The 12,896-nt window shown below is 25.8% G+C and overlaps 1 protein-coding gene across 1 annotated transcript; it reads left to right on the top strand.

Annotated features, from left to right (window-relative positions):
- Positions 1 to 1,832: 1,832 nt before the first annotated feature.
- LOC105643999 (uncharacterized) lies at positions 1,833 to 2,781 on the top strand. The gene is made up of 2 exons (XM_012229250.4): positions 1,833 to 1,990; positions 2,084 to 2,781. Exons 1-2 carry the CDS (start codon positions 1,983 to 1,985, stop codon positions 2,652 to 2,654), a joined length of 579 nt encoding a protein of 192 aa, XP_012084640.1. The 5' UTR covers positions 1,833 to 1,982; the 3' UTR covers positions 2,655 to 2,781.
- The last annotated feature ends 10,115 nt before the right edge of the window (positions 2,782 to 12,896 follow it).

Consider the following 12,896-nt stretch of genomic DNA (forward strand, 5'->3'; position numbering starts at 1 on the left):
ACTATTTCCGAAAACGGTAATCTATGAAAAATATTTAAGAGAATGGTGTTCTATTGAATTTCAAATGCTTTTGTTCTAGTTGTAGTGTAACAAACACGTGATATAGCAATGTATTTGTTACACTGTAACTGAAACAAAAGTAATGAAGTTCAATTTTTTCAACGTTGTCCAACAGTTTTACATAATAATATTTTTTCTCTTCTCTCCTTGAGTTGAATATTACATTATAAGTGAAACAATTTCACAATTTCAGAAGGAATATATTATTTGGCGAGATTTCCACCGCTTAAATTCTTGCACAGTTCCATATGTGCTACAGTTAATGACCAAAAAATTATTGCTTTGTTACACTTATATTGTAACAACCTACAACTATAAAATATATATTGTGTTGTTGTTAGTGTAACAATATGTTTTGTTTACACAATTCACGTAAACATTTGATGCCATGAAAGAGATGTTTATAGGGAAGAAAAATATTCTTGTGTTAGGTGTAAGAGGTGTCTCATTTTTGAAACTAGTAATTGAAAAATTTTCTATATTTGTTTTGTTTACAATATGTTTTGCAAACGATGAGAGGCGTGGGAATCTCACCTATAAATTTTTACACTTACAGTGTAACAGTTGAACATTTGGGTGGAAATGTCGCCAAAGAATACATTATTTTTTATATTGTGACAAAACTTACAGTGTAACATTCAACAAGGAGAAATGAGAGAGAATATTGACCTGTAAAAATATCAGATGTCCGTTAAAACAAATTAAAATTTATTGCTTTTGTTGCAATCATAGTATAACAATGCATGACTGGAACAAAAACTTTCTAAATGTGAATTGAACACCATTTAAGTAAATATTTTTCACATAATACCGTTTTCGGAAATAATGTTTTGCATAACACTAGTTTGGGAAAAAGCCCCGTTTGTCGTATGGTTTCTAGATGATAAAGGGCTAGAATAGGATGGCAATTATTTTGGACTCTCTTGTATCTATAATAAATCTCTCCACGTGTTGATGAATGAAGCGGAATGAGAGTGACAACTAGTAACTTCTAAAGTATTCTCATCCCCCAAATCCTTTTCCTCTCTCTTTTGTTGCTATAACAGGGTGGACATATCTGTTTAGTGGTGTAATTTGCAATGAAAGGCGCCACTTTTTTGGATTTAATTGATTATTATATACAATAATGTATCATCTTCTCAACCTTTTATTCCGACAATCTTTTAATGAGGTTGTTGTGGGTCTGAAGCTTGTTCTTTTCCTATATGATTTTTCCTCTTTTTTTCACCTTTACTTCTCTGAGGCGCAATTAACAAGTGATTTTCCGTGATATGTTAAAGTGTTGGAGCTTCTTTAGAACGTAAATTACAAACTGTAACATCAAAGGTTGGATTAATTGCTTGCACGTATGCAACAGAATAACCTGTGCAAGAAATTGCATTTCAGTACACAGTCGTTCCGCTCCCTGAAGAGCTTTCGATTTCAGGTTTGGTTTCTGCAAGTGGGTACAACTCAATTAATAAGTTAACTGGTTATTTCACTTGATGTAAATGATCACAAGTGTTATATGATTTATGATTTATCAGATGGTTGTATAAGTTGGGCTGTGGATTGCTTGTCCCGAGCTTTTTACCACTATAATTGACATGGTAGACATAATCTACCTAAAAATTTCTAACTACCAATCTCCTGCTCTAAACAAAAACTCATTGTCATAATAACGGTTATATCTATTTTTCTTTCTTTCTTCCTGTACTTTTTTTCTTTATAGTTGCAAGTGAGCATAACGTGTACGGTTATAGACAACCAATGAATAAAAATCTCTTCTTCACTGCTGTGGAAAAAAAAATAGAAAAACCTAACAGTCAAACAGGACTTGCTTATAAAAGGAACTAAACTGAAAGCAAAAGTGCAAGATCAACGCCTTAAACAAGATCTATATCCCAAAGAGCTAATTTCAAGTAAAAGAACCAGAATCTGCCATGGGAAGGTGTTTCTTTATTTTATTTTTGGCTTTCTTTGAGTTGAAGTAGAAGGTACCTGTTTGAATGAAATTTAACTTTGGCTGCATTATTTTTTCCAGGAACAATCTACGGAAACCAGAAAAGATAAAAGACATACTTATAAAAGCAATGGATGATCTCGTCAGCGTCAACTCACTTTTCACAGTAGCTGTATTTCTTGGCTTATCATTTGCATCTCCAGAACAACTACACAGCCTTGAAACAAACCGACCCGCATGTGACCCGAATGTTAAGATGGGGAAACAACTTGTCCTATATGAAGTCGTGTCGTTTTCCTGTTTCCTGCTTTCAAGTCTAGTAGCCAAAGCCCTAAGAGTCTATCTAAGCATTTTTTATTCCGACACAAAGGCAGCAGACGACGACGACAATGATAAACCTGATAAGCTTAACCTGTTTCATGCAGGCAGAGCATTTATGTTTGCATTTGCAACGGTAGCATCCATCATTGGCGTTCTGTTTCTGACAATTTCTATGGCTATGGTGGTTGAGATGAAGATTGGAAAGCTGTCTTGTGGGATTCATGAGACTCACGCTGCAGTTATTGTATTAATAGTTATGGTGTCTTTTGCTTTGCTAATTTATATACCTTCCCTGTCGGCTGCTCTAGTTTATTCTATAGTAGAGTCGTAAATATGCACGTCACCTGTAATTGCTCAAGTGTCTGTATTATATACAGACTTTTTGATTACTAAACTATTAGTACTATTATCCTAATGTTTAAGATGTTATACTATTATTTAATATTTTTCTTTTAAAATTTTTTTTCATGATTATTATAATTAACTTCCTATTTTTCTATTGATAATAATATCAATTGATAATTTGAACCAAAAAAAAAAAAAAAAAAGCATTACTTAGTTTCTAAATATATTGATCTCTATGTTTTTATATTACTTTTTCCAACCTTATGTAGTAAAATTGATACTTGTATAATTTTTCCATTGTCGAATAATCTTTACAATGCTTAATTGAATAGTAATTAATCATTTAAATATTAAAATTGATATTTTTAATGTGTAAATTAAAAAGAAAGAGAAAAATTGATAACATTGAAAGAGAGATAGATGATGAAGTGTAAGCTGACGAGAAAAATTATAAATGAAAAAAAATGGTGAATATAGCTCGAACTTTATTGTAGGCCAAAAACATAAAGATGTACATGTGTAAATATAGACATGCCTAAATAAATAAAAGAGATATTTAATTAGGGTTTTATATATTTCGAATATTAAAATTTTTGTATTGGGTAACTTTTAAAATTAAAAATTTGGCCCTATAATAAAATTTTTTATTTGAGGGTGAGTACATGCCTCTATTGTGGTTCCTGTTTGAGCCACTCTTTAAGGGTAAATATATACTACATTTCTAAATATTTGTCACATTTGAAATTTTATATCTATTAAAAAAATTATTAAATTTGTCTAAATATAAATTATTGAATAAATTAATTATATTACTCTTAATTTAATATGTCCATGCACCAAATTTTTGAGGAATTGAAGCACTAGTTGTTGGTCATATATAAATGGCACGTAAACATAGAAAATAATTTATTATTTCTTGAAATTACAAATGTGATAAGTATTTTGGAACATAATACTTTCTCAAATGTGATAAATATTTAGAAATAGAGGTAGTATAGAGCTTTGCTACCTATGTACATTTAACATTTACATCCCTGATATACATAGATACATAAATTAATATTAGATGCAAAAAAGAATTATATTAGATTTTGAAAAACGTAAAATGTATAATAAATTAAGTACTATTTAAATGATAAAAATTGATATTATATTTATTGTAGATATTATGTGATATTAATAATGTTTTATACTATATATTTTTCTTTGATTTTTTCAACCTAATCACTATTATATTCATTATATTTTTAGATTTTTATATCTGTATAACCATGGGTTAAGATAACAAAATAAAGACAAAAAAAAAATTAAAATACAAATATGCACAGCGAATACAAATAATGTGTAGCTCACGTTTATAAAAACTGATATATATATATCACTAAAAAAAATCAGCATTCAGCAATAAATTTTACCGACAGATAGCTTTTGTCGGTAATTACCGATAAATTAGCAATTGTTTACTGATAAAATTTAATTTTAGAATGAAAAAAGGTTATATAATTCTAGCGACTAATTACTGAAAAAATATTGATAAATTTTACTGATAAATTTATATTTTGTCGGTAAAAAGCGCGCCATAAATTTGTGATTAGTTTGACAATTTACCGACTGATTATCGACAAATTATTAATTAATTATCGATAGAGTATCAATCAATTTCTACAAAAATTTTGAATTTGAGGTGGTATAAATGGGCGGGAAACGAAGAAATTTAGTGACAAATTACCAATAGATTACCGATCAATTAGCGATAAAATTTTCTGTCTCTAATTTGTAGGTATTTAAGGACCAATTTCGGAAAAAAAAAAAATTTACACAAGATAAATGGGGTGTGGAGATAATATTTAGCGACAACAAATTATGTCACTAAATACTGAAAATTTATTTTTAAATACTAACCCTGTGTTTTTTTTCTCATCTGACTTCTCATTCATTTTTTTTTTCTCCTTACCTTAGCTTTCTTCTCCTTTTTTTTCTTCTTCATTTCTTCTTTCTTGTTGTCTTTCTTTTTTTTTTTTTTTTTTCCCTTTCTTCGTCATCATCTTTCTTTTTTCTTTCTTCCTATCTTCTTTTTTTTTTCTTCTTCTTCTTCAATACCATCTTGTTCTTCATTTTTTTTTTCTTGTTTCTCTCTTTCTTTCTTTCTTTCATTATTTTTTTTTCTTTCTTCTTCTTACCATCTCTTTTTCGTTTTCTCCTCTTTCTTTTTTTTTTTTTTTCTTATTCTTCTCTTTTTTATTCTCATAAATTTTCTCCTTCTCTTTCTTGTTTTTTTTTCTCATCTTTTCTTCTTTTTTCATATTCCCCATTTCCATCTCCATCTTTTCTTTTATTTTTGTTATTTGTGCTTTTTTCAATTTTCTTATTTAAATTAGTTATAAAAATTTAATCAGTGCTAAAATGAAATTAGTTCATTAATTAAAAATAAAAATAAAAATTGCAATTCTAGCTAATATTACCGATTTTTTTTCAATAAGTTACCGACCGAATAATTTAATTTCAAAGAATTAAAAATAAATAATGACGAGTGATTTTTGCAAAAATATCAACAGATTACCAATTAAATATTATTGTAAAAGTTAACGATAAATTTATAACCAATTGGAATTCAAATTTACCCAAAAAATTAATTGATTTACCGACAGAAAAATTTTTTTAGTCGAAAAAAATTAGCAACAAGGACTTTATCGATAAAAAAATTTTATCGCTATTCTGTAGGTATTCATAATTACCGATAGAATTTCAAAATTTATCCACGGAATTTTCAATAGATAATTTTGATTGTTTTTGTAGTATATATATGTAAGTGTGTATGTATCTATGGTCCTCCTTTTGCGCTTTATGGTCCCCTCCCCTCCCTCTTAATTTCTTTTTCGTCGAATTTCCGGTCTCTCCAAAATCTACGTGCACACAGACTAGTTTTGGTTTATTATGCATAGAGGAACTGAAATTTTTTGAAAAGAAAGCTTTTCAGATTTTAATTATTTAGTAGTTTTTAGATTAATCCAAAACTCTCTTTTGACATTTGAAAGGGAAAATAATTAATAAAGGCAAAAAATTTATATCTTTTCCATAACCATAGCTAATGATACCCGCTGGAGTGGCAGGCAAAAGGTACAATTTAAGGTCCCATTTAGCCAGCAAAAAGAGTGATTTAATTTAACAACCACCGCTAGAATTTGATGAAGCTTCTATGATTAAAGAAAGGGATATAGTCTTTCTTCCTTCTCGAGTTCGAATTTTGGGTGTGAAAATTGCTACGTTGAGAGAGTCGTCTCCTATATGAGCTCTGCAATACTTGAACTGAATATAGTCTGAATTCAGTAGACTTTTGGATACCAGTGATTATATTAAAAAAAAGAGAGAGATGCAGCCCCATGATAATATCCCCATTATTACTAAATGATTTATTATTATTATTATATATAGCTATTATAGCAGGGACATTTTATAATATGGTATTAGCTACCTGCTTTATACGTAAAATATAATTTGGTGGCAAGTCCAACAGTAGATGACCTCAAGTAACCTCACTAGTCCTTAGAGACCTTTACTTTTGAAGTTTGAAACTTGAATTTTCTGCAGTTCTGGGATTTTTCTGGCCAAGAATACTAACAAGCAAACATCAAGGAGCTAACATATCGATATAGTTTGTCGCCATTTTCAGTATATTCTATCTCAATATCAATCCAAAAATTCAGTGTTTTGAGTCTGAAATGTTTTTCGGTAGAGTCATTTATTTAATATAAATTTTTAGTGGGGTTAGATTAAAAACTCCAAAAAGTTTTTACATGACATGTAATTTTTAAATTTTTTTATCAATTTAAACCTATATTATAAATATAATTTTTTCAACTTGAGTGGGATCAATGAAACCGACTATAATTGCTCAATGCGAAGAATACAGGCACTTTTAGGAAATTCGCACAGGTAATCATGTGAAATGATTAAGCATTTGAATGTTCTAAGTGTAAAATTATAAAAAAACCAACACTTTCATTTCAAAATGACTTGCTAGCCAAAAGGAAATTTATACAATTTGGATTTTTTTAAAAAAAAATCAATCTAGAAAAGTGCAAATCTAGGAAAATAAAGAGATTTTCTAAAAAATCATTAATGAAAGTTGAGATATTATAAAATATCTTTAGTTATGGCGAATACAAAAATTTATATATATATATAAATAATTATTTAAATTATCTATAATCTATACTATATATGGAATATGAAGAGATAATATAATTTTTGATAACGCTCTTAATGAAATTTGAAATATCTAAAATAATCTTAATTATAGTCCATTAAAAAAATACATTTTATTGGATATAATTTATAAAAAATATTTTTTAAATAAATACGCATAGATAATTAAGAATTTCAAAATTTTAAGTCTATTTTTTTAAATTTTATTTTTAACAAATATATATGATGATGAGACATTTGAATTTAAATATTTTGATTTTATTTTGATTATAATTTCAAATATTTTATTTAAGGGAGAGATAAAAAGAGAAAAAAATATAATTTGATTGGATATATTTTTTAAAACATAAATTTTCAAACAAAAAATATATAATATTTTATTTAAGAGATGGATAAAAAAAGAAAAAACTATATATATATATTTTTTATATGGTTATAGGGAAAATTGAGAATTTATTTACGGAGAATAGAACGTTTGTTTTATATAATCTCTTTTTATTAATATTTTTTTAAAAGGAAAATTATCTCTTTTTATTAATTCACATGTAGATAATTAAGAATTTTAACATTTTAAGTTTTATCTTTTTTAAATTTATTTTTTAATAAATATATATAATAATCAGATATTTAAATTTTTTTTATTTTTAAATATTTTATTTTATTTTTAAATATTTTATTTAAAAAATAGATAAAAAAGAAAAAAATTATATTTTTTAATATTTATATGATTTGATTAGATATATATTTTTAAAAAATTTTGAAACATAAAATATAAATATTTTATTTGGGAGAGAGATAAAAAAGAAAATTTTCTTTTTCTGTATGGTTATAGAGAAAATTAAAGGTTTATTTGGGGAGGATAAAATATTTCTTTTTATGTAATTTTTTTCATTAATTAATTAACTTATTTATTTTAAATTTAAAACTTAAAACAATAGAGAAACAAAATACTTGAATAAACTCATTAATATTGGATCCTAATATGATTTGCTTTGCAATTTCCATTTATTGATTTGACTTTAATATTTTTTTTTTTTGGTCCATTAACATTAAATTTCATTAAATCATAACCTTTCCAGTTGGAGAAGAGGTAGATTTTTGAAATTTAAATTAGTAATTTTTTAATATAATTTATTTCTTATTATATGTTGAGTTCTGAAAAAATTTATATTCTCAATATTAATTTTTTATTTGTTTCTTAGAAATCATATTTTTAAATATTAACTAAATTTAAAATACCTCTTTCATAAAAAAAGCTAAATGAAAAATACTATCTAAATAGGAATATTAACTCAATTAGGAATCCTAATAATAATATCAACCAATTAACCTAAAGCCTCACTATAAATAGACCTCTTAAAACTAATTAAGAGAGAGTAATAAAAACAAAAACAATATTTTAAACAATTTTCCACGCTCCTGTGCTTTTGCTTCGCGTATATAGTTGGAATTTTTTTTTTTTTTTTTTTGCTCTTTGTAAAAATTTTGATTAGAAATGCAGATTGAAGAGTTATGAATAATTTCATTAATGCAAGTGTATCTGATCTCTTGCAATTTTGATGAATTAGTAATCTTTAATTTTTTTAAAAATTTTTTTCTTTAATTTTTTATATTATAAATTTGTTATTGTTTGTGATCCTATGTTTGAATTCGACAACTTTAAATATTAGAGATAGACTCTAATGTTATGTTTGTGATCCTAGGTTTTTTTTTTTTCTACTTTTTATATATGCATTTTATCTCTTCTGCTATCCTTTTTTTTTTTTTTTTTTTCTAAATTCAATACATATCTCTTTTGATTAGTTCTAGATTTTACTCAATAATAATAATAATAATAATAATAATATAAAAAACTATTTGATGATTTTTTTAATATAAAGGAAAGCTAAAGTTCAAAGGAAATTAATTAAAAATAATAAGGGAATTATAATTATAATTAATTTAAAAATTTTAACTCAATTAAGAATTCTATTAAATTATTACTTTAGAATTGTAATTCAATTAGGAATTTTACTTCAATTAGATCTCCTATTAAATTACCATTTTATTATAGCCATAACTAATGTTTGATGCCTATACAACTGTTTTTTATTGCTTCGGTATTTATTATTTTGCTCTTTTTGGTACTAATTTTATATTAATTTTGAATTAATATTATTATCAATATTACTACAATAAATTAATTAATAATATTTTACTAATTAATAGATTTTTATTGTTGCTTTGTCTCCATATTTGGAGTTTTTTTGTCCCTTCTTCCGTGAAGGTTTAGTTCATTCTTTATGAATGTTTGTTCTTAAAAGATATGATATTTTATTTTATTTTATTGGAGAATTTAAATTTTATTTTACTGATGTGTATCTTCGACAAATGAAGCTTGATAGTGCGGCTTGTTCCTCTATTAATACTATTAACGCATAATGGCTTGAACACGGCTTGTTCCTCTATTAATACTATTAACGCATAATGGCTTGAACTCATTCGTGTACGTCAGACGCAATAAGTTTTTGAAAAAACAATCCAAATATAAAAGATCCGGAGAAGTTATTTTGTCGTCCAAATCAATTAAACGACTAGTTGATACTATGAAGATTTATATTGGTCAAAGTTATCTTCAAGTGGAAAAATTCAATATTATTTTTTTTAGTTTTAGCTTTATTATTGAAAAGAATATAGAAAATTCTTTTGTTGTTGAAGGATGAGCGAATTTTCTATTAATTATGATACTAAGTTCTATGTATAGTCTAATTGAGTATTTATAATGCTTGATTTTATTATTAAAGAATCAAATTTCTCAAAAAAAAAAAAATAAATAATAGATTAGTATTATCTTAGTATTTATTATCCTTAATGTAAATGAAGTAATTTATTATTTTACTGTAAAGGACTTATATTTGAAATCAATTAGATATTCAGATATAAAAAAAAATTATTTTTTCGTAATTAGGACGGAGAAATATTTTAATTCAATAAGTAATTAAATAATATTATCTTAGTAATCTATTATAAGTACAATAAAGATAGTAATTTTTTATTATTATTGTAAAGGAGGATTTATAATATTATAATACACAAAAATAATAAATAATTATATATAAGAAATTAAATAATGGGTGCTAAAAAACGAGTACCGATGATGTATAACACACGTTGTAGAGAATTAGTTAATATATAAATAGATAGTTATAAATTTCAAGTTGTTGGATTTTAGATTTTTTTGTTAATTTTTTTAAATTTTATTTATTATAAATTAATAACTAATCTATAAATACATAATTGCAATTTTTAAATTTTTGAACAGTTCACAAATATATATATATATATATATATATATATATATATATATATATATGCTTTTTTTATGTCTATTAGTTCATAAAATCTAATCTATTCTTATTTATTTTAAATCATCCAAAAACTTTTATTTACTTGTATAAATTTAAAATTGCAATTCAATATAAACAGATATTCAAATTGCTTTTATATATATATATCCGTTTTTATTTATTATGCTATTCTTCTTTTGATTGCGTGAAGAATGAAAGAAACGATAAAATTCAATTCATTAATAGTTACTCGTTTCTAATCAAATCCTTTTTTTTTTTAATGAAATCTTAGATATTAATTGAAATCTAATTTTATAATTAATAATATTTTTTATTTTATCATCTACAATTATTTTATTAAATATGTTCAACTTTTTTAATATCATCCTATCATATAAAAATAGTTTTAAAATAATATTATTCACTTAGAATATGAATATTACTTTAAATAGAGACGAATTTTAATTTAAAATTATTACACCACAAAATCATATTTTAACATTATAAAAATCTAAAAAACATAAAAGAAAAATTATAATCATACTTAATATTTTATAAAAATAAATTAATGAATATAAACAATAAGTAATGAACAATGATAACGTGAAATGCATCTAATAAAAAAAAAAAACTATTCTAGCTCAAAACATCTAAACAAAACTCAACGGTTAGGATTATAACCATATTTGTTCACTATAATAATATAAATTATTAAAAAATTTTCAAGCCATTGTCATTTAATACAAAAATATAAATTATAAATAACCACACATAAGTTATTATTAAAAGTAATAATCCATTCCTTTTCGGTAGAGATAATTTTCAATCATGTAAACTGATTTAGCTTATCCGAATTTTTCATTGAAGCGGACAGGAGCAGATGAAGCATACGGGCGGGTTTCCTCTGAGAATTTCAACCCTGTGGTGGCATATGCATGAGGGGCCGAATTCAAGCAACTCCACGTCAAAAACAGCATAATTTCTCATCTGTACAACACCGAAATTTGGGCATTTGGCGTCGTGTTATTTCTTTTTGTTGGTGGTGGTGTGCCCACTCAAGTGGGACCACACGGTTTGAAAAAAATAAAAAGGAAGAGGAAAAATTTATTTTCGGTGGACGCGTTATGATTTGGTGGACGCGTTATAGTTTCGGTGGACGCGTGATTAACGCGTCCACTTCTCCTATAAATAGGAGATGGCGCAACGCTTCATAACATACAGACCAAAAGAGCGAAGAGTTTTTTTTTGAGAAAATTTGAGTTTTAGAATTGGGTTCTAAAACTCGGGTCGAGAGAATAGTGAGGATAATTTGGGAAACACTGTGTGAGTGCCACTATTTTGTATTACTCTCTTTGTAAGCCTACTATTTTTAATAGTGGAAGAATGATTCGGAGTTTGTCCCGTGGACGTAGCCCTAAACAGTTGAGGGTGAACCACGTAAATATCTGTGTGTCATATTTCTATTTTTCCGCTGTGTTATTATTCTCGTAATTTTATTGCCGGGACCTAACACTTTTATGATCTAAATTCCCTCCCTCGCAGTTGAAAAAAAATACTAGTAAAAATATACTAAAAGGAGAAAATAAAACATATAAATTAATCAATTATGTTAATATTAAAACATAGTTACGTTAGAAAATAATATATATTTAAAAAGAAATTGTAATAATATTACTAAAATTAACATATAAAATGCCACATTATTTTAGATGGAATTTCCTTTTATCCATTCTTTCAAAAATATAAACAAATATTACATCATACCTTTAATTTCGTAATACCATGGTTTGGAAGAGCATCATGACTATGTTCAGGAACGAAAGCATCACGGTATTCAACATTTGACCATGGAACTTTTATGTAGCCACCACAAATATATTCTTCTTTCCGTTCTCCTGTTTTTAAGAGAAAGTATTAGTTAGATCTTACAGAAAAAGTAAATCGAAACATTAAAATAAAATATCTTTCTAGTAAGCTAAGGGAAGGATTACGATAATCTATAATTTTATTTCGATATATTGAGCTTCTCAATATACAATAACTAAAAAGGTAAATACTCCGAAAGTTTAAGGAGTGCACTCCAAAAAGTAAATAATATTTTCGAATATGTACAATCCTAGCTGTAAAGTTTGTATAATTCCTATTATAGCTCTATAATATTTACACGAGCTTCATGGTCGGCTACTTTGTTTAGGCCCGATTTTTAAATTGGCTTCAAGAAATTCTTATGATTTTATAATTTTTACGACTAATAGATATCAAATAGAGTTAAACATCTATAAACTCTAAATTAGATCAAAATCTACTTTTAGTAGTAAATTATAAAATTGATATGATTTTACAAATTCATGATAAAAAAAATTGGTAATTTTACAATTTTATAAATTTATATTTTTGGATTTGTCTAGTAACAGAGCCAGGGGGCTGGGGCTATCGCAGGTTCCTATAAAATTTGTGATGTGCAGTGTGCTTATCGTTTTTTATCAGTTCATTAGCTTAATGGTATTGATGTTGTTGCTTAGGATTGAACTTGACATCAATCTATACTGACTGCATTCTTTTGGTTTTTACATAATTTTAACTAGTTATTTTAATTCGTTTTTATATATAACATTAGTTATTTTAATTAATTTTTTACTTAGTTCGAAAATGGTGGTGATGCATCTATATATATATTTCCTTCTTTAGAGGGGAGT

This window comes from Jatropha curcas, chromosome 3, assembly GCF_041381405.1.
Source record: "Jatropha curcas cultivar XTBG-Jc1 chromosome 3, XTBG_Jcur_1.0, whole genome shotgun sequence".
NCBI classification, from domain to species: Eukaryota; Viridiplantae; Streptophyta; class Magnoliopsida; order Malpighiales; family Euphorbiaceae; genus Jatropha; species Jatropha curcas.